This window comes from Spermophilus citellus, assembly GCF_964194105.1.
Source record: "Spermophilus citellus genome assembly, chromosome: 14".
In the NCBI taxonomy this organism is placed as follows: Eukaryota; Metazoa; Chordata; class Mammalia; order Rodentia; family Sciuridae; genus Spermophilus; species Spermophilus citellus.
Genome location: NC_138194.1, coordinates 94,011,886 through 94,033,249, shown reverse-complemented (window position 1 = coordinate 94,033,249; position 21,364 = coordinate 94,011,886). Strand labels below are relative to the sequence as shown.

The window sequence follows — 21,364 nt, the reverse complement described above, 5'->3', positions numbered from 1 at the left end:
GTTTATATTTTTAAAAAGATTGCTTTGCCTTTTATAATAAGAAATTGTAGGAGGCGGCAAGGGTGACAGCAGGGCTCCTGTTAGGACCCTTGAAGTAATCTGGCAAGAGGTCATGGTGGCAGAGATCAGGAAGGGTGGTGTAGCAGTGGAACAGGTGAGACATTGTATCCTTTAAGCTAATGACAAAACGTATTGAGAAAGGAAGGAGTGTTAGTTATGTCAGATGCTTCTGACAGGTGGTATGGTGAGGAGTTGAGAATTAATTGACCATTGGAATTGGCAACATGAAATTAACTTGGTGGCCTTTTCACAGCAATTTTGGTAGTGTGGGGTTGGGGCAAAAGCCAGATTGGAGCAGGTTTAAAAGAGAATGAAAGGAGAGGGAAAAAAAAAAAAAAAAAAAACAGGGAGTGTGGAAGACTACATTTAAGGGATTTTGCTGTGAAGAGAAGCAAGGGAATAAGACGGAGGTGATAAATTTTAAAATGGGAGAAATAAATGCCTACTGACAAAGGGAAGGGTATTGAAAAAGAAAAGTGATCAAGTAGGAAGGAAACAGGAGAATATATTGTCCCAAGTATCAAATGAGAAAATGTTTTAGGAAGAAATGGGTCAAAAGCTATTGCATTCAGTAAGTTAAATGTGAGAACTGGCCTTGAAATTGAGCTAGATGTACAAGTTTTATTGATCAGCAGCTTTGTTGCAGTAATGGGTATAAAAGGCAAATTGGAGTGAGGCAGAAGAATAGGATTTGAAAAAGTGGAATTAAATAATTATAGACAGCTGATTTGACAGGTCTCATTAGTTAGAGAAATACAGTGTGGTAGTATAGGGGACTTGATGTCCTTGGGCAGATGAAGACAAGCAGGAGAACCAGGGCCCAGAGGAAAGGTTGTCCCTCAGGAATGAGGTGCAGAGGGTGAAGCACATGATTAAAGTCATTTCTTTCATGGGAGAAAGGGGGTTGTTAGAGATTTGAAGAGTTTTTTTTTTTTTTTTTTTTTAACCCGTGGTGTAATCCCCTGGGGATATGTAGTAGGATTGACAGACAAATCTGAGGATGCACTTCATATTTGTGGTCATTTGTTAAAAGCAGTGGCTGTCAACAAGGGACAGTTTTGCCTCCCAGGAGACATTTGGGCAGTACCTGAAGACATTGTTGGTTGTCCCTAGTAAGAGCCTTGAATACTGTCAAGACATCATACCAGGCACAAGATAGTTTCCTGGGCAAAGAGTTGTATAGCCAAAATGTTAGTAGTACTGAGTGTAGGAAACCCTAGTTTAAAGTAATACAGGTCAGTATATGAGCTTACTTTCCTTCTCTCTCCCCACCCACAAGTATTTATTGTTTATAAGCTGCACATGAGGAAAGCCAACAGTTTTAATTTAAATAATTTGGGCAAGGGATGTAGCTTAACAGGTAAAATGCTTACCTAGCATTGCACAAGGCTGTGGGCTCACTCCCAGCACCACAAAACAAAAAACAAAGTAGTGTAATTTAGATTGTGATATGCTAATAGGGTATGTTGGGTGGTCAAGTGGAATATAACTGGGGTGGCAGGTGCAACCACTTTCAAGAAGATTGGCAGAGAAAAGCTTCTCAGTGAAGGGCACATCTGAGATGTGGCCCAAAGAATGAAAAGAAGCTAGCCTTTGGTACATCTTGGAATTAATTGTAAGCAGAGGAGACAGCAGTGCTAAGCCTCTCAAGCTGGAAGGAGTAAATAAAGTAACATTGCTTGTGAAGTTTCTAGAAAGTTGGAGGAAGTAACACAGTAACTGAATCCTGAAGTTCTGTTTCTGTTATTCTATAAGGAACTTCTTTTAAAGTGTTTTATGGGGGAAATGGTTTAATGTTAGCTTAAAAATACATTCCGCAGAGTACCTGCCAGGAAGAGCTTGCTCTTTTCCAGATGAGTCGTCCACTTGGAAACAAGCCTGTAACATAAGAGTTCATTCATGGTCACAAAATTCCACCATAAATATTACAAACTCTTGAAATAAGCCGTCTGGCTTTCTTGTATTAAATTTGTATTGATTTTTTTCTTAGCTTATTTAATAAACATAGTATTTAGTTGAAATTCAAGAATTACAATAATAATTAATAATGTAAGTCTTACTTAGAGCTTAATATTATTATTTTCTAAATAATAATATTTATTATTTATTTTAAAACATTCCTCCAAAATATCCCAGCCATATTTTGGATCTAGTTTTACATAAGCTATTTAAAAAATCCTTTTAGATCAGATTTATCCATTTATCTGAAACTTAGAAATCTCATTAGTGAAAATTCTTCTTAGATGCAGTTGGCAGAAATCCAGCTCAACAAGTAAAAGGGATAGTGATTAAAGGGAGCTAAGGTATCTTTAAATGAGAAGAAAATCAGGCAGTCTGAGACATTAGTGACTGTGGGACACTTTCTGCAATTCTGTCCTGCATGTTGACTTCCTTTTTCTCTGACAGCCTGGCGTCCTCTATGGCAGGAAGCAGGCTGCCACATATTCCCAGGCCTCACATTCCTCAGGCTTTGCTACTAGAAATGACTCGTAGTTATGTCGCTCCACGATGCAGCAGTAATAGCAGCAAGTAATCTGCCAGGCATGGTACTAAATGTTTTGATTGTGTTTTCCCTTTAATGATTTTAGGGACCCTCTGCATTGAATATCATTATTATTTTTTTATAATTTTTTATTATAGTTGAACACAATACCTTTATTTTATTTATTTTTATGTGGTGCTGAGGATTGAACCCAGGCCCTCGCACGTCCTAGGCAAGCGCTCTACTGCTGAGCCACAACCCCAGTCTTGCAGTTAATTTTAATAATGTATGTTTTACAGATGACAAAGTGGAGGTATGGAGAGGTTAAGAGATTTAACTAAGGTCACCAAGGTTGGAAGTGACAGGGTTTTAAACCCAGGTAATCTTGCGTCCCTACTAGAGCTGATAGTTAAGAGCTATAATTCAGTCACATTGAGGTGGGTTTTTTTTCATATTAAAATAAGGCAAACAGGTATGGTTTAAATTTTTTTGTTTATCTTTGTAAAAGACAGGAGAACTAGTAATGTTATAATGGAACAATTTTTCAGATTTTTGAAAAATTCCACGAGTTTTTGTTAAAAAAGATAAATGGTGTGGTTTCCTACATAAAAAGTTTGTGTTCTGTATGCTATAGGATAGGAAGACTTTCTTCATTGGGCAACAGGGGCATTTGACAAAGACATTTTTGGTTATTATAATAACATATGCTTGGGAGTTGATTCTGGTTTCTAGTGGATTGAGGTTCAGGATGCTGCTGAGTATCCTCCATTGTGAAACAAACCCTACGATAAAAGAATTTTCCAGCTCCAAATGTTAATGGTGCAATGAGAAACACTATGCCAGATAAATTGAGTCACTTTTCACGATCAGTGTCTGTATATGGGGAAAAACAATTCTAAATCACTCAGGACTTTTAGCATCAAATATCAAGTATCATGCAGTGGTGAGAAACATAGACCACATTAGACTGGGTGCCTGGAAAGGAGAACCAAATAGTGCAATAAGTTGGAGAAGGGCCGCAGGAAAATGGGGCAGACATGTTGGCTAGTTGCAGTATTTTCCCTACAGGTGGATTGTGCGCACATAGGTAAAATGGTAAAGAAACCAAACCTTTCCCCTCTGCCCCAACTCACATATTGATGCTGATCTCCTACAGAGGACTAATTTTGATAGCATTTCAGCAATATTCTTGACCAAAATGGGCTAAAGAGAGTTTTACTCTGATTTAGGAAATTGAAATTATTTGATAAATTGAAGACTTGTGTGTCAAAAGAATTACAACCTTTGTTCTTTTTAAGAACTGATATTGGGATTATAGGTATAAAAACAGCCACCATTTTTTAAGTGCTTACTGTATGCTGGATATTGCAGAGTCAGTGCTTAAATCTTTAAACCTTTGTAATAACCCTTTAAGACTGGTACTATAGTTGTCTTTGTTGTATTAGTAATGAATCCCAGAAGTTAACAACTGTTCTTAAATTCAAACAAGTAGTAAACTAGAGTTAGAATTATGGTTTGATTACTCTTAGCCCTGGATAGTCTATTGCCTTTTTTGTGTTGAAAACAATTATGGTTCATTTTTATGACTTGTTTTGCACCTTTGGTTGCAGTTTTGATACACTAGATAGTTTTTTGTATCTCTAATATCAGTTCTTGTTAATGAGAGATTCATATATTTGGAAACATAATCCATATATGTTTGAAAAGATTAAAGCTGTGAAAAATATTTTCAAATGGTTCTTTCAAAAACTTATTGAATAAATGTAGTAACTAATTTGAGGTAATTTGGATGTGATGATTTATGAAAAGTGCTTTTCCTTAAATACAAAGGCTTGTATTATTAAACTTTTTACATGTAAGATAGTTATTAAGGAAATGTTTTCTCAGTGAATCTATTTCATTTCACCTAATTCACTCATGTAAAACATATAAGAACATTGAAATTCTATGTAATAGAAATATTAATGTAAATAAGATAAATTTTGGAGGAATATCATTTGAAAATAGAGATACCATTCAGTATTTATCTTCCTTGCAAATAAATTTGATTCTTATATAACATTTTATGAGAAATGTATGTTTTGTCCACTCAACTTTCACACGTGAATTTATCTCCTCTGGGAAACTGACCATAAGGAATATAACCATTGTTGGGGACTAGGTGGAGGAAGGGGGAACAGAGAGCAGGTGATCATAAATGTTTGTCCTTTTCACACTTCCTACAATGGGTGTGATAAGGTGTCTTCTTTCATTAAGAAAAATATTATGGTTTTTGTTTCATTTACATCTGCCTGCAGCTTAGTTTTTGGAGAAAAAGCTCTGTAGTTGATGGGGGAAGTAGGGTGTGAGTAGCTCTGATGTCACAGTTTGCCTTCCCCTTTTTTACTCCAGTTTCCAGGTTTGAACCTGGTTTCCCAAGTGTTCTGACAGTACTTTCCACCTTCATTCTCACTGAATTATGGCAAATACTTGGACAAGATTTATGCCAGTGCCTTATTTTTATTTTGTTTTGCTCTGCAAATTTACCAAGTTGTGATAATCGCTCACTCCTTATATGCTTATTTGCTGTATTAGCTTTTGAGTTTTATGTATGGTTGTATATAGTTGAATATTTAATTTAAGACTTAAATAATAGAAGTTGATTAATCTTAGAAGATGTAAGAAATGTTGGAGTTGGTTTGGTGATTTTTAAAAATGGGTCATGTAAAAAAAAGGGTCATTAATTGGTAACTTCCTTCAGTGTAATGTTTAAATGTGGTTAAATACTATCTTCTCTGTTTTCCCATAAGATTTAATTCAGCAAGAAGAAAAATATTGCACTAATTTAAAAATAATGGTCTCAATGTTTACTTAATTGAAAAATTTAGTTTTGCTATTAATTTAAATTTAAAATATATACCTCAAAAATTTTAAAGGATCAACATTAACACAGATATTAATCAAATGGAAATATTGCAAGTTATATGTAAAAATATAATCTTTTTTTCCCACTTTGCTTTATGTAACACTTTTGACATGTGGAAAAGGACAGGATCTATAAACTTAGACAAATGTGCTTTTGTTGTTCCAAATTTTCAATGCCAGAAGCATATAACCCTGCACCTGTTGGTAATTATGAACAAGCCAGCCTTTGCCGAATCCCAGGCCTCTGCTTAAAAATTTTTTTTACTGGAACTAAATGATGTTGCCATTTTTATTTTTAGGTTTGCTGGCATGGGTAATCTCATTAAGGTGCTAACCAGGGACATAGACCACAATGCAGCACATTTTTTCTTGGACTTTGAAAGTAAGTCTCTTTAGCCCTTCACAGCTGGTGCATAATGGTAAAGGTGAACGATTAATTATAGTCACACCACAGTGAAGGCCAGCCAGAATATTTGTTAATTAAACATGGGGGATCAAACCAAGTTTGCATGATTTTTTTTCTTAATTGTAGGCAAACATCACCATCATACGTATAATTCTTTAGTTCTTCATTTGCTAAAATCATGTTGAGTCTGTAGCCAGTGCTGTCCTTTCATTAGTCCATGAAGCAAGTAGCCTTATGATGAACATTCTAATAGTATGCTTTAGTGACTATGCCAAACAATCTGTTTGCTTATAATCCTATAATAATTTTCTTTAAAAAATAATAATTGTGCTGCATATTTGGAATCAATGCTTTGAATAACCTTCACAAATTATTAATGATTCAAATTTGATTGAAAATATATGCTGTACTTAATGGCATATAGGAAGTAAGTTTTATATTCTGCTATTTTAGGATGAGAGTCAAAGGTGAGCTTTGAAAGCCAAACCTCTTAATATTTGGCTTTGATATATATTGGTGTTTCAGTGCTATACTAACAAAATTACAAGTGAGTAATTCTTGATCAGAATTTCTTTTTCAGAATACTAGCACTATTGGAATACTTAAAGAATTTTTCATTATAAGGCCAATAATGAAACTTGTCTTGGGAGAATTTTAAGAAGAATTAGAGCAACAGTTGTGTCATTGTGTACAGGAAAAACCACATTTCACCTCTAGGTCTTCCATACCAACACCTTGAGAACCCGGTTTGCTGTCTGCCAGAGCACAGTCTGGGTAACCTGAAGGATGAATTCATGGCCTAATGAACATTTTCCCTATTACCTTTTTTTTTTTTTTAAAATAAATTTCAGATGTTCTTTTTTATAAAGGGATATTTTCTCTTTTCTCATTCTTGTCTTGACAGGTACCTTAACATGGGGAATCTTCTTAAAGTTTTGACATGCACAGACCTTGAGCAGGGGCCAAATTTTTTCCTTGATTTTGAAAGTGAGAAGATGATTTTATATCTATTTCTCTTTGCCTGCAGTAGACTGCGTTTGTCTTGCACTTAATGAATGTTTCCACTTTGCCATCTTTTTAACTGCTTTGCATGACTGAGCTGTGAATTGTTTGAGTAAAATTTCTGGTGCCTTCTAGAACTGGAAGTTAGATTTTATATAGATTAAATTCTGATGAGAAAATGTCTTTATTTGAATTTTTATAAGACATTTCATATTTCTTAGTTGGAGATTATTTTATAATTTGAAATATACGCTAATGGAACATTTTTATGAAAAAAATTTTGGTGGAAAAGAAAAATACTACCTCAAGATTTATTAATACAAGCAGTCTTTGGGGAAAAATTGTATTACAGTTGAAAATTGACTAGGTTTCAATTACTCTGTGTATGTTAAACTATTTTAAATATGAAATCTGTTCATGAAGGCCATTCAGAGCTCAGTATTTGGGCATAATATTAAAAGGTAAGTGTGAACCTAAATTATTTAATCTTTGCAGATAATTTGAAAAGTTAAAAACGTAATTTTATGTATTTCAGGAACTCATTTTTCTAACTCGAAATAAAAAGAAAAATAATAGGTTCACAGACCTTTAAGTAATTTGCCTTCTGTTTGTTTTATGTTGCATGACCTATTGTAATATGGTCTAAGAGTGGCAGGTAAGTGTCATTGACCTCTGTGCATGTGTGCAAAGCTTTTGCTTTTTTGGCTGATGGTATCGCTTTAGCTTGTCTGGTTGTCAAATTGAGAAAAATGATAATTTTATTAAATTGGTCTTTTAGCGTGAATGTTGCTGTTTTAACTGATCATTAGAAAATTGTTAGGAAAGGGTGAAGAGATGGCATTTAGGTTAAATCTCATGATTCCTTACACTTTATCTGAGATTAAAACATTTGAATAGATTCCTAAAATTTAAGACTTTTTCTTTTAAAAATAAAATAAATCCTTAAAATGAACCCAAAGAAAGACATTGTCTTTACTACCAACTTCTGTTTAGTTTTTATATAGTTTATGTTATGAATCATTTATACTTTTTTCCCTTTGAGCCAGGGCACTTGTTATATGAACACATCAATTTATAGCATATCTCCATTTTATAGAATATTTATGGTCACTGATATTTTCAACATTTACTACATTCCTATAAATGATCTGTTACACTTTGTGTACTGTGTGTAGGCTAGTAAAGAGAAGTAATGTCAATATCAGGACCATATTAAATTGTTGTTGTTGTTTTTTTTTTTTTTTTTTTGAAGGGGAAAATGTTTATTAGATGTATTAATTTTCTTGACCCTTCTCAACAATTTAACAATGCTATTTTAAGTGCATGTTTAGCATGACTTCTAATCAGCTTGGGGATGTTGAGCAAATTGCTGACTTTTAAGATTATTCTTTCAGAGGAGGCAACTTACATGAAAGCTGTATTTTAGTTTATTTGCATCTGTTTCAAACTTGGTCTTGTCTATTTTTCTGTTCTTCTCTCTCTCCTTTTTCCTCTTTGTCCCAAATTTTTTACATTTGCAGAATCTTGGCTTTGATGTAGTCAAGATCTTGTTCAAGACTTGGCACTTGATCTTTTTATAAATCTATCATTATGTTGTGGTCCAGTGGGAAGCATGAAGTTAAATGTAGTATTTAAAAGATGATTTGTCTTGACTTTTCCAGTCTTAAGGGGATTGGGTCATTAACATAAAATTTTAAATGGCAAACTTAGTAGCAGGCAAGGGTTAAAATTGCTAACAACAGTAATATCTAATAATGTAGAATTACATTGAAAGTATTAATTTCTTAAAGGCAGATAAATTTAAAAAATGATACCTGTTGTCCCCCATCTGCCAATGTAGAACTTTTATTTTGACGCTTCCTGGTATACTATACTATAAGTGAAATCTAGTGAAAACATTATACCAGAACAGAGTTCACTTGTTGTTACTTTATATTTTTAAATATGTTTTCCTTTGATTCTAACATTGGTGTTTTTTTTTTTTCTCTCATCTTTTTGTGTATGTTTCTTCATTTGGAAATATGCATGTGTGAAACATTGCCTTATCTTTAGACTACATAGGAGCCTTGGTCCATCAAAGGGACCTCTCAAATTTTTTTTACCACATTAAAAATTGCCCAAACAGTTAATTTACCTGTTCCTAATTATTACTTAGAATAAAGCCACATTTTTTATTAAATGGAGTAGTTAATAATACTACATTGCTTATTTCTAGATATGTAGTAATAATATTCAGGCCACCAGTTCCATCATTCTAATTGGTTAAATCTTGCTCAGTATACCTCCATAGTTAAGCAATGTAGAAATAATTCCATGTAGATAAATCTAGCTTTTTATGTACTAATTTACATGCAAATTTTGGTATTCTAAATAAATTAAGTATTCTAGTGTATTTAAAATATGATTTAATGAAATCTTAAGAGTTTACAAAATGAAGACCATCTTTAAATAAGTCTTTATTAACTGTCCCCTTTCCATACCGTTTTTCTACTTCAGTTTAATATATGCATACTTTCTCCTGTATACCAGCCAGAAGGTGCTGGGGATGCAAAGGTAACTACATTCAGGGAGTTCTCAGTCTGATAGCACAGCATAGACAGAAATGTAAACTCATAGTTTACTTCCATAAGTTACATTCAAGGCATATATCAGAAGGTATTAACTTAGCAAAGTGTAGATTGGACATCACCGTGAAAAACTTATCTTATGGTGGTGTTTGAATTAGATTTTATTTAGAAGGTGAAAAAAGCCATTTTAATGAAAGACACTGTAGAAAGAAGCATCAACTTACAAAGACCTTAAGGCATGATAAGTCATTCTGTGTTTATTAAAACATGCTCTTTGGGCAGGGGGAGTTTTTTTTCCTTAAGACAAATTACATCTATATGATAAAATTTCATTTTTATTTTATTTCATAGTGGCAGTTAAGATATAATCCCAGTATCGCTCCATAAAATTTGATAGCAGTTATGCTGATAAAAGTATGTGAAAAACACTGAATGGGAGCCCATAAAGTCTCTTCTCATTCTTGGAATTTCCTACTATTTTATAACATCATTAATTTATTGCTCATTCTAATGACACATCTTTAGCTTGCATAACTTGGAAGAAGTGGGACACTTACTGTTTTTGTGTCCCTTCTTAACCTTAGCAGAGTACTTTGTAAGTAATAGAAGTTTTATATTTGTTAAATTTATATCCAGGTAGATCAGAATAGGAGTAGGAAGTGGTCATTCATAAATAAGAACTAGAGTACCCTTTCTGAGATTCTTTGTTTTAACAGTGCCTTCCCATTGACTTGTACATTTCCTCCAATGTCTTTTTGTGTTGCCTGTTTCCCACCATCATTTAAAAATGTAGGTATCCACTCTTTAGTGTAACTTTATTTTTTTTTCCATTTTCTCACATACATTTTCAATTGCTTTGATCCTATACTTGGAAGTTTGTTTATTCTAGTGGCATTTAAAATTTTCTTTTTATAAAATTATGTAGGGTTATATGTTCAGAGAAAAAAACGCATAATAGCCTCCTTTAATTCATGTTGGAGGATTATTTATTGACCCTTCTCATTCATTCAGATAATATTATAGGAAATTTAGGTATTGATTTATATACTTTACCAGGGGTATGGAATGTACTTTTTAATTTTTTTTTATTTTCTTTTTTAGTTGTAGATGGACACAGTGCCTTTACTTATTCATTTTTTATATGGTGCTGAGGATAGAACCCAGTGCCCCAAGCGCTCTACCACTGAGCCACACAACCCTAACCTGTATAATGTACTTTTTAAATATACATATAATTTTTTAGTTGTAGATGGACACAAAACCTTCATTTTATTTCTTTATTTGTGTGTGGTGCTGAGGATCAAACCCAGTGCTCACACATAAGAGATGAGCACTGTACCACCGAGCTACACTCCAGCCCCTGGAATGTACATTTTGATCCCTGACTTAATGAAGCTTATAGAGATGGATTGAAATATTTATGAGTGAATGAATATAATGTCAGATTAAAGCAGAAAGACTTTATTATAATTTTTATGTTGATTTGCTTTTTATTTTTTTCCTTTCATAGCTATTTTGCCATTCCTTTTAAAATATAATATCTTCAATTTTAGCAAATATGATAGTGAATCATCTTCTGTTACCCTAAGGAAACGGGTGTGAAATTATTAAAATAATTCATTTTTATCTTTATACAGTTTGTCTACTCTCAGTAGTAGGTACATTATTTTGCAATCAGATAAGTGTTCTTTTGTTATCAGACTGTACATTTTTCTTGATTTAGTAAAGCCATTCTTTGCTATGAAAAATCAAAGTGACAAGTCTTGGTTGCATATTATAAAAGGCCATTTTTTTGAAAAAATGCTTTGTTTTATACAATCTTTTCCCTCCCTAGTATTTCACTCCTTTGCATGACTTGCTTCCAGTAAAGTAGCGCATACCTGTCTGCTGTTTTCTGTTTGTCTTCATTTCTACAGCAGTCTTCAGCAGCTTTCAAAATTATAAACGTGACTTTCCGTGACAATCTAACAAATGTTTAACCAGTGTGGTGCTGGGTGTTTTCCCCAGCCTTAGGGGAAACTTGAATCTTCTCCTTTATTTTTAAATTTCTTTGTACTTATTAAACCTTTACTAGTATTAACTACTTACAAGGTCTATTTAATTCTACTTGAAAATGTTTCGTCTGTGTGTCTCAGTGTCATATTTTTGTGTTAACAACTAGTCACCACACCAGAAATACAGTTTAGTGTTTTCAAACTTCACAATTGCTTTAGATGTATAATAGATAAAATATTGTCCTTTGTCATGAATTCCCACTTCATGAATTCAAACTATAATGTGTGTTTATTATTGATGTTATGTCTGTAGTTCCACAATTCCATAATGAAAAAGTATAAAACTGTCATTTTTGCATGTAAAAAGTATTTTCCTCTGCTGCCTCTGTGTAAGTATTAAAGTTATGGGTGTGCCTTCTTTTCAGTTTGTGTCTAATTACGACTTTTGAAAATGATGGTCTGGCTAAATGTTATAAAAATTTACTGCTATAATGACAAATCCTGATTTTTAAAAATCTAGTGATGCCTTTGTAGATTTGGACAGAGTCTTTAGTGTTTTAATTGGCTTCTTCTGTGTAATTAATTACTTTGTCGTAGCATTTTTATTTTTTTTTACAAAGTTTTGAAAAGAAATTTGAAAAATAAGGGAACAGATATGTAAACACAAATTTTATAAATTGGCTTTGCATATTAGTGTTACTTAATTGTTGTAGTACTGTTTTACATATGTTAAATTTAAAATTTGGTACTGCAATTGTTGATTTTTTTCAAATTATATGTTGTACATTTTTGATTAGTTGGCAGGTTTGATATTTGGAATTATGACTTGCTCCTAGCACAAAATAAAGTTGTAATTTGAAAGCATCTTTATTCCTAGTTTCATGTGTGAATTAAGTTTCTTTTAAATTTTTTAAGTAAAGGAGTAAATAGATCATTTTGTATGTGTGGGGAGGTGAAGTGGTTATAGACAGTCTAGGTACTGGTTTTATATGACAAAGAGATTTATCAGAAGTGTTCTTAATTCATCTTATAAATTTGGACTGCCTCCCTTCGCTCCTATTTTAGCATGGAGGAATCCTGCCAGCATAATTTTCCTCTAAAACATTATGGTAATCATAATGTTTATCATTTTAAGTGCTTTATGCCTTACCTTCAATGTCAAGTGTGGTCTAGTTGGAAAGATTTATGAAGAAATGTGTCCTTGTGGAGTCCCCCTTTTTCCTTAAAAAGAAAGGAAGAAAGAAAAAGAAACAAATGTATTAAAAAGGTTTGGCTTTAGAGAAACAGGTGACCAAGTTTTTAAAAATAGGGTTTCTGTTATCTCAACTCTAGCAGAGAGAAATCCAGATTTCATCACCATTAGCATATGTTTTCTGGCTAACACCACAGGTGGTGAAAATGCCCATATGTTGTCCCGGATTATGTTTTTATAACTGTTTTTTCCCCTCAATTTTTCTCTCAGTACCAAGTGTGTAGAAACTCCGTATTTGCTGTAGTATTTAAATTTTTCATTGATAGTCTTGTAGTTTAGCTTAAAGTATCTTGCTTTCACCAACTCAGGAATTCTGTAACAATTTTATAATTTGAACTTCCTCTGTGCAGAAATCTTGGCCTTCTGTTAATCAGCAGTGAAGTTCAATGATATGGCCTTAGTTTATTCTTAAATATGTATACCCTGCCCTATGTGATCTTATTGTCAAGACAATTCAAAATGGTCCCTAGAAAAGAGTATCTAAAAACTATTTTTTGAAGTTTTTACTTTTTCTTATCAAAACTCAGTTGTTAAAGTGAACTTTAAAGGAAAATAAAGTAGTGTTAGTCTTAAACTGTAGATTAGCAAGATATTTTAGTAGGCTTTCATTTCTGTTGCATTAAAATAAATAATTATTGATGCATCTACAGTCACTAGTGAGTGACAGTGATCAATGTAGTAGAAAAAGAGATTATAAAGAATATCAGTTTACATTTTTAATTTTAATTTTTGAATAATTTACTATACCAAGTCATAATTTGTAACCTAAATAGTAATATTTGGTGCTCCCTTAAATCTGTAATTTAAGTGCAAAGTTAACATTGAATAAATGTAACATATCTTTGAAAATTTGTGTTAATTGCTTAGAGTTTACGTGTATTAAAAAAATTCATGTCACTGTAAATTTTTTTGTGCTTTCCTGCTATTTAGATGCCCAGCCTACAGAATCTGAGAAGGAAATTTATAATCAGGTGAATGTAGTATTAAAAGATGCAGAAGGCATCTTGGAGGACTTGCAGTCATACAGAGGAGCAGGCCATGAAATACGAGAGGTAAAATGTGTTTATGTGCTTTCTAGGTAAACTAAAATTAGCTATGTCTCACCTCTTTTTAATGTTATCTAATTCTTCATTTCATATGAAATAGTACATATAAAGAAAGAACATTGGGCATTATTTTGGAAGTGTTTGCAGTGATACAAGGATGAAAACAGTGTTGACAAATGTGTAATTTATGTGTTTTTAAGGAAGCTTCAGTGTTTTGGTTGCTCTTGCATTTGAAATTTCCATTTCCATGGGGAACTGTGTATGTTTTTCTTTTTCTGGGCAGTGGGGAGAACATGACTTTTCTGTGGCTTCATTCTGCCAGTATTTTTTTTTTGTTACTCCTAAGCTGTTTAGGAGAATATTGAAATCAACCAGGGTGTGGTCTCTTCACCTCCACTTCCTCCCCACTGCCCTCCTTTCCCATGACTGCACCACAAGGAAGGTGTGTGGGGTGCTCTATTTCAAAAGCTTTCCTGCCCATTCTCTGAACTTAACCAGGCTTCCAGCCCTGTCCTTTTTAATTTCTTCTACTTTTCAGAAATGCTGGTTCCCTACCTCTTTACCTTTATTCTCCATACTTTTCTGGAACTTCTTTTCAAATTATTCTTTAATTCTTCTTCTTCTTCTTCCTCTTTCCTTTTCTTTTTCTGACTTCTTTCCCTCAGCATGTACTTACTCAGTTGTTCTAAAGACATAGAGAAATTCTCTAGCCTCTGGACCTGAATCTCATTTTTTTTTCATTACCATATTCTAAGGCAGGGCCCACTGTTTGTTTTTCATTTTCCCTACTTTCTGCTTCTGTTGTTTTCAGTGACAATGAGTGCAGAAGTCATCAAAGACCATTCTTTTGGTCTTACAGTTCCTATCTTACTTGATTTCTCTTCTGGTACTTGGACTACTGGTGAAGGCAGAGTAAAGTGCAGACTCTAGAAGATGACAGTTCAAGAGATACTGTGGTATTGGATATTTAATGTAAGGGAAGAGGGAGAATTGATTCCATGGCTTTGGTGTGGTTAGCTTCTGGGGACTTACGGAGAGAGTGAATTCCATTTCTTGCCTCTCCTGCACTGGATTGCTTGTGCCCTGCTGTCTTGCACATGCATACTTCCTTGTTTTTGTCTGGGTTGCCCTTCTTTTATTTTCCTGTTGAATTCCTATCCTTCCTTCCAGTCTTCTACTTCCTGTTACCCCTTTGCCTGGCACTGCACACACATTTCTTTTTTGATAAACAATATCCTTTGTAAAACCATTGGTACTGGTATTTATTTCTCTACCAGTATGCCCCCCAGTTTGAGGAGAGTGAACCTGGTTTCTTGCATATTTGGATATTATCAGCACCTGGCATAATGTTTATTAAAAGCTGTTAACTGCTAAAGAAATAAATATATAGCCTTAGAATAATCTTAGCAATATTATTAGCTTAAAACCTTAAGATCTCAGTAAACAAAGGCATGTAGCTGCTGCTGTGAACCAAGTTCTCTAAACATTTAAACATTTTGAAAAATCAAACATGTATGGAAAGGAAAGATTTAAATGTTAAGTAAATCATAAACAACTAATTAGTAAAATCGTTCTTTTCCTGTAAGTCTTACCAGTCCACAAGTTGTTCTAACATGATTAATAGTGCTACAAATGTGGCTCAGTGGTAGAGACATGCATGGTGCCTGGGTTCGATTCCTAGCACCATAATATTAATATAATATAATATATATTATATAATAAATGATAGATAGTGTCTTCATGTTGATTCAAGTTTGTTTTATAATTGAATTCTTGTCATGGGGTTATAGTTGTCTCCCATAAACAATAAAGAAAAAAATCTCATCCATAATGGAGACAAAGACCATTTGTTATCTATTTGCTTTTTTTCCCCCAAAGGTAGAATGCTGTTGTTCTTCACTGTTATCATTATTGTTGTTGCTGTAATACTTTCCATTAGAAGGATTGTTCTGCTATATTTAGAAAGATTCTGTATAATGAAAAATAGTATTTGCCTCAGTTTGTATATAGAAGTAATTGAATGCATATTAAGATTTAGTTGGGGCTGGGGATGTGGCTCAAGTGATAGCACGCTTGCCGGGCATGCGTGCGTCCCGGGTTCGATCCTCAGCACCACATACAAACAAAGATGATGTGTCCGCCGAAAACTAAGAAGTAAATATTAAAAAGAAAATTCTCAATAAATAAAAAAGAAAAAGATTTAGTTGTAATCTTCTACCAGAGAGTATAATGATAGGAAAGCTTATATATAGGACATTTCAAAGAGGGCTTTAGGGCTATGAAACCAGGAGCTCTTAACACTGTGACCAAAAGATGAAGTTCCCCTAGGATGCCAGATCCATGCAGTGGTGCTATTTTCCTGAGGAGATACAGTTTAACCACATGTAGTTCACTCATACTATGCCATGATTGGTGATAGGGAGAAGTACATAAGTGTCCTAAGGGCTTTTTCCCCCCAAGTTTATATACTTAAAAACACTGAAGAATACCAAAGTATAAGGAAAAAATTAAAAGTAGTGGTAAGAGATTGACCTTTCCCAGCTTTAAGACTTATAAAGGTACCACCAGTTTGGTAAAAAATTAAGAACAAAGAAATAGGTGAATATAGATATGAAATATGGAAGATATAAAACTAAAAAAACTGCATTTAAATCTGTAGATGGGGACAAACGTGTAAACTACTCGGATAGTTGAAGAAATTTTCATTGAGAAATGTATGGTGGTGTGAATGAAGGTTTAATGATACAAATTAAAAAGGCTTTTGAATAGTAGATAAACAAATTAAGAAAGAAGGCACTAGTGAAAGTTCAGTGTATGTCCAACATATAGAGAACTAATAATTATAATGGTCATAGTTGAATATTAAGATTTAATATTGCTGATTAATTAATAAGACTCAATAGAGCATTGAACCATATGACCCATGAAAAAGCTTAGACAATAGGAAGAATCTTAAACCATGCTAATAAGTAGACAGTACTGTCAAGAAGTTTTAGTTATTTTATAAAGAAAAGATAATCTCAGTGCAAGTGATAGTGTCGAATGGTGGTAGTCTTTTTGGAGGTCAGGTTGGCAATGTATAAAATAAGAACTTTAAAATTGTTTGTACTCTTGTGCCAGGGGGATTTTGGGAAAATATATTCCAAGCAACTATAATTCAAAAGGAAATATGAACATAAAGCCTTTCTGGTGCCCTTATTCACTGTAACAAAAATATAGAAGCAACTCCTTGAGTTGCAAGTAAAAAAATAAATAATTTGTGTAAACAACGTAACACCATGCCTGACACAAACCTAACATAAACTGGGACTTTCCTATTAGTTATACACTAATGATGTAGAATTATATTTGTTTTAAACAACATTTTGTTAAACATGATTTAAAATAAAACAAAATGTGATATAAGTTAGAAACTAATAGTCAAAGCCTTATTTTATGGGATATACTACTGTCAAGGAAAATAAGTACTTTCTACTGATGTTGAGATGTGTCCTTAACAGTTTTAACATTTTTAAAAAATACCTGCTGCTACAGGATAACCTTGCCACTGACACATATAAGTGCCCTTTTGTATGCTAAGCTTTCATATGTGTTGACTGAAACCTTACCTGCCAACAGTGAAACTCATTTCAGTAGAGAAGGACTGGAAGTTGAAGGAGACCCATAAAATGTTGGTCATTGGGCTGGATTGTGGCTCAGCGGTAGAACATTCACCCAATGTGTATGAGGCCCTGGGTTTGATTCTCAGCACCACATAAAAATAAATTAAATAAAAGTATTGTGTCCAACTACAACTAAAATAAATAAATATTTTTTTAAAAATAAATGTTTGTCATAAAAGAGCACCCTGTGCTCTTTCAACTAAATTCAGACCAGGGGCACCACGGAAATTGTGAGCCCTTTTCACTTATGAACATGAATGACATTTGCTGGACATTTTTGGTATTTTGAGAATGAATTTATATTTAGCAAATAACTTGTAGATTCTTGGAAGAAACATTGAATGGGCTTCTTCAGAAAAGGAAATGTTAATTTTCATCTGTTTGATTACTTCCTGAATAATAAACATTTATATTATTTGATATAAAATGTTACTGAGTCTGAGCTTTAGCCTAAAAGGATTTTTTTCCATTTATATCAGTATAATATCAAAAACTTTTTGAAGTGTTCAGATTAATATGTGAAACTAGGATTGTTATATGTTGTGTCAGATTTTCTTTAATATTATGAAATTTCTAGATAAACATATAGAACAGGCTCTAGGCTGCTGTTGAATTTAAGCAGCATTCAAAAATTTTGTATTGAAAAAAAATCAAGAAAATCTGAAATTACTGACACATATAAATAACTTAAGCAGTATACAGACCATTTGATTTGTAGCTAGTTTATTTACAGCATGCTATAAATTTATCTGGGTTTAATTTTAGTTTGCTTTCTTGATTTTTGTTTTTGTTTAGACAGTCTCTCAGAGTACTAGTGCTTTGGAAAATGTGAAATGTGTCATTGAGTACCTCTGATCATGTTCATAAGCAGGCCTTGGTTGTAAATTTCAACTTTCACGTGGTGTGTTAGTTGTTTGGAGATCGTAGATAAAGCTTTAAGTTCTCTGAAGGATGAAGAAAGCATCTGTAGACAAAAGATTAAAGCAAGAAAATATATTTGTGGATAACCCTCAATACTCAGAAAAGATTGTCCAATCGCTTGAAAGGTTGGATATTGAAAGAGACATTTGTTTTTTTATATTAAGGATATATAGATTATGTTATTTTCTCCCTTTTTAGATTAGAAACTAGTTTTTTTGTTGTCTTATTCAGAAGAATCTAAGAAAACTTGAAGTCTGATATAGATTGTAGTTATAGGGAATGAGTATCTATGACAACTTTTTTTTTTTATTGGTTGTTCAAAACATTACAAAGCTCATGATATATCATCTTTCATACATTTGATTCAGTTGGGTTATGAACTCCCATTTTTACCCCAAATACAAATTGCAGAATCACATCGGTTACACACTCATGTTTTTACATAATGGCATATTAGTGACTGTTGTATTCTGCTACCTTTCCTATCCCCTACTATCCCCTCACCCCTCCCCTCCCATCTTCCCTCTCTACCTCATCTGCTGTTGTTCAATTCTCTCCCTTGTTCCCCCCCCCTTCCCCCTCACAACCTCTTATTATGTAATTTTGTATAACATTGAGGGTCTCCTACCATTTCCATATGCTTTCCCTTCTCTCTCCCTTTCTCTCCCCCCACTCATCTTTGTTTAATGTTACTCTTTTCCTCATGCTCTTCCTCCCTGTTCTGTTCTTAGTTGCTCTCTTTATATCAAAGAAGACATTTGGCATTTGTTTTTTAAGGATTGGCTAGCTTCGCTTAGCATAATCTGTTCTAATGCCATCCATTTCCCTGCAAATTCTATGATTTTGTCATTTTTTAGTGCTGCGTAATACTCCATTGTGTATAGATGCCACATTTTTTTTATCCATTCATCTATTGAAGGCCATCTAGGTTGGTTCCACAGTCTAGCTATTGTGAATTGTGCTGCTATGATCATTGATGTGGCAGTATCCCTATAGTACACTCTTTTAAGATCCTCAGGGAATAGTCCGAGAAGGGCGATAGCTGGGTCAAATGGTGGGTCCATTCCCAGCTTTCCCAGGAATCTCCATACTGCTTTCCAAATTGGCCTCAACAATTTGCAGTCCCACCAGCAGTGTACGAGTGTAACCTTTTCTCCACATCCTCGCCAGGACTTGTTGCTGTTTGACTTCATAATGGCTGCCAATCTTACTGGAGTGAGATGGTATCTTAGGGTGGTTTTGATTTGCATTTCTCTGACTGCTAGAGATGGTGAGCATTTTTTCATGTACTTGTTGATTGATTGTATATCCTCCTCTGAGAAGTGTCTGTTCAGGTCCTTGGCCCATTTGTTGATTGGGTTATTTGTTATCTTATTGTTTGATTTTTTGAGTTCTTTGTATATTCTGGATATTAGGGCTCTATCTGAAGTGTGAGGAGTAAAAATTTGTTCCCAGGATGTAGGCTCTCTATTTACCTCTCTTATTGTTTCTCTTGCTGAGAAAAAACTTTTTAGTTTAAGTAAGTCCCATTTGTTGATTCTTGTTATTAACTCTTGTGCTATGGGTGTCCTATTAAGAAATTTGGAGCCCGACCCCAAAATATGTAGATCGTAGCCAACTTTTTCTTCTATCAGACACAGTGTCTCTGATTTGATATCTAGCTCCTTGATCCATTTCGAGTTAACTTTTGTGCATGGAGAGAGAAAGGGATTCAGTTTCATTTTGTTGCATATGGATTTCAAATTTTCCCAACACCATTTGTTGAAGATGCTATCCTTCCTCCATTGCATGCTTTTAGCCCCTTTATCAAAGATAAGAAAGTTGTACTTTTGTGGATTGGTTTCTGTGTCCTCTATTCTGTACCATTGGTCCACCTGCCTGTTTTGGTACCAGTACCATGCTGTTTTTGTTACTATTGCTTTGTAGTACAGTTTGAACTCTGGTATTGCTATACCTCCAGATTCACACTTCCTGCTTAGAATTGCTTTTGCTATTCTGGGTCTTTTGTTTTTCCATATGAATTTCATGATTGCTTTATCTATTTCTACAAGAAATGCCGTTGGGATTTTGATTGGTATCGCATTAAACCTGTAGAGAACTTTGGGTAATATCGCCATTTTGATGATATTAGTTCTGCCTATCCATGAACAGGGTACATTTTTCCATCTTCTAAGATCTTCTATCTCTCTCTTTAGGGTTCTGTAGTTTTCATCATATAAATCTTTCACATCTTTTGTTAGGTTGATTCCCAAGTATCTTATTTTCTTTGAGGATAATGTGAATGGAGTGGTTTTCCTCATTTCCATTTCAGAAGTTTTGTTGCTGATATACAGGAATGCCTTTGATTTATGTGTGTTGATTTTATATCCTGCCACTTTGCTGAATTCATTTATTAACTCTAGCAGTTTCTTTGTAGACCCTTTGGGTCTGTTAAATATATTATCATATCATCCGCAAATAGTGATAATTTAAGTTCTTCTTTTCCTATCTTAATGCCTTTAATTTCTTTTGTCTGTCTAATTGCTCTGGCCAGTGTTTCGAGAACTATATTGAATAGAAGTGGTGATAGAGGGCATCCCTGTCTTGTTCCAGATTTTAGAGGGAATGCCTTCAGTTTTTCTCCATTTAGGATGATGCTAGCCTGAGGTTTAGCATATATAGCTTTTACCATGTTGAGGTAAGTTCCTGTTATCCCTAGTTTTTCTAATGTTTTGAACATAAAGGGATGCTGTACTTTGTCGAATGCTTTTTCTGCATCTATCGAGATGATCATATGGTTCTTGTCTTTAAGTCTATTGATTACATTTATTGATTTCCGTATATTGAACCAGCCTTGCATCCCAGGGATGAATCCTACTTGATCATGATGCACAATTTTTTTGATATGCTTTTGTATTCGATTCGCCAGGATTTTATTGAGAATTTTTGCATCCAAGTTCATTAGAGATATTGGTCTGTAGTTTTCTTTCTTTGAAGTGTCTTTGTCTGGTTTGGGGATCAGGGTGATGTTGGCCTCATAGAATGAATTTGGAAGAACTCCTTCTTTTTCTATTTCTTGAAATAGCTTG

General features: G+C 33.7%; 1 protein-coding gene across 10 annotated transcripts in view; it reads left to right on the top strand.

Moving 5' to 3' along the window:
• Nucleotides 1-21,364, top strand: part of CYRIB (CYFIP related Rac1 interactor B) — a 144,589-nt gene that overhangs the window by 103,831 nt on the left and 19,394 nt on the right. For all 10 annotated transcript variants that reach the window (XM_081266320.1, XM_081266313.1, XM_081266315.1 and 7 more), the window contains 2 exons: nucleotides 6,757-6,839; nucleotides 13,598-13,719. In XM_081266320.1, the coding sequence (XP_081122446.1) occupies nucleotides 6,767-6,839; nucleotides 13,598-13,719 (195 nt within the window). In that variant the 5' untranslated portion in view covers nucleotides 6,757-6,766. The remainder of the gene's footprint in view (nucleotides 1-6,756; nucleotides 6,840-13,597; nucleotides 13,720-21,364) is intronic.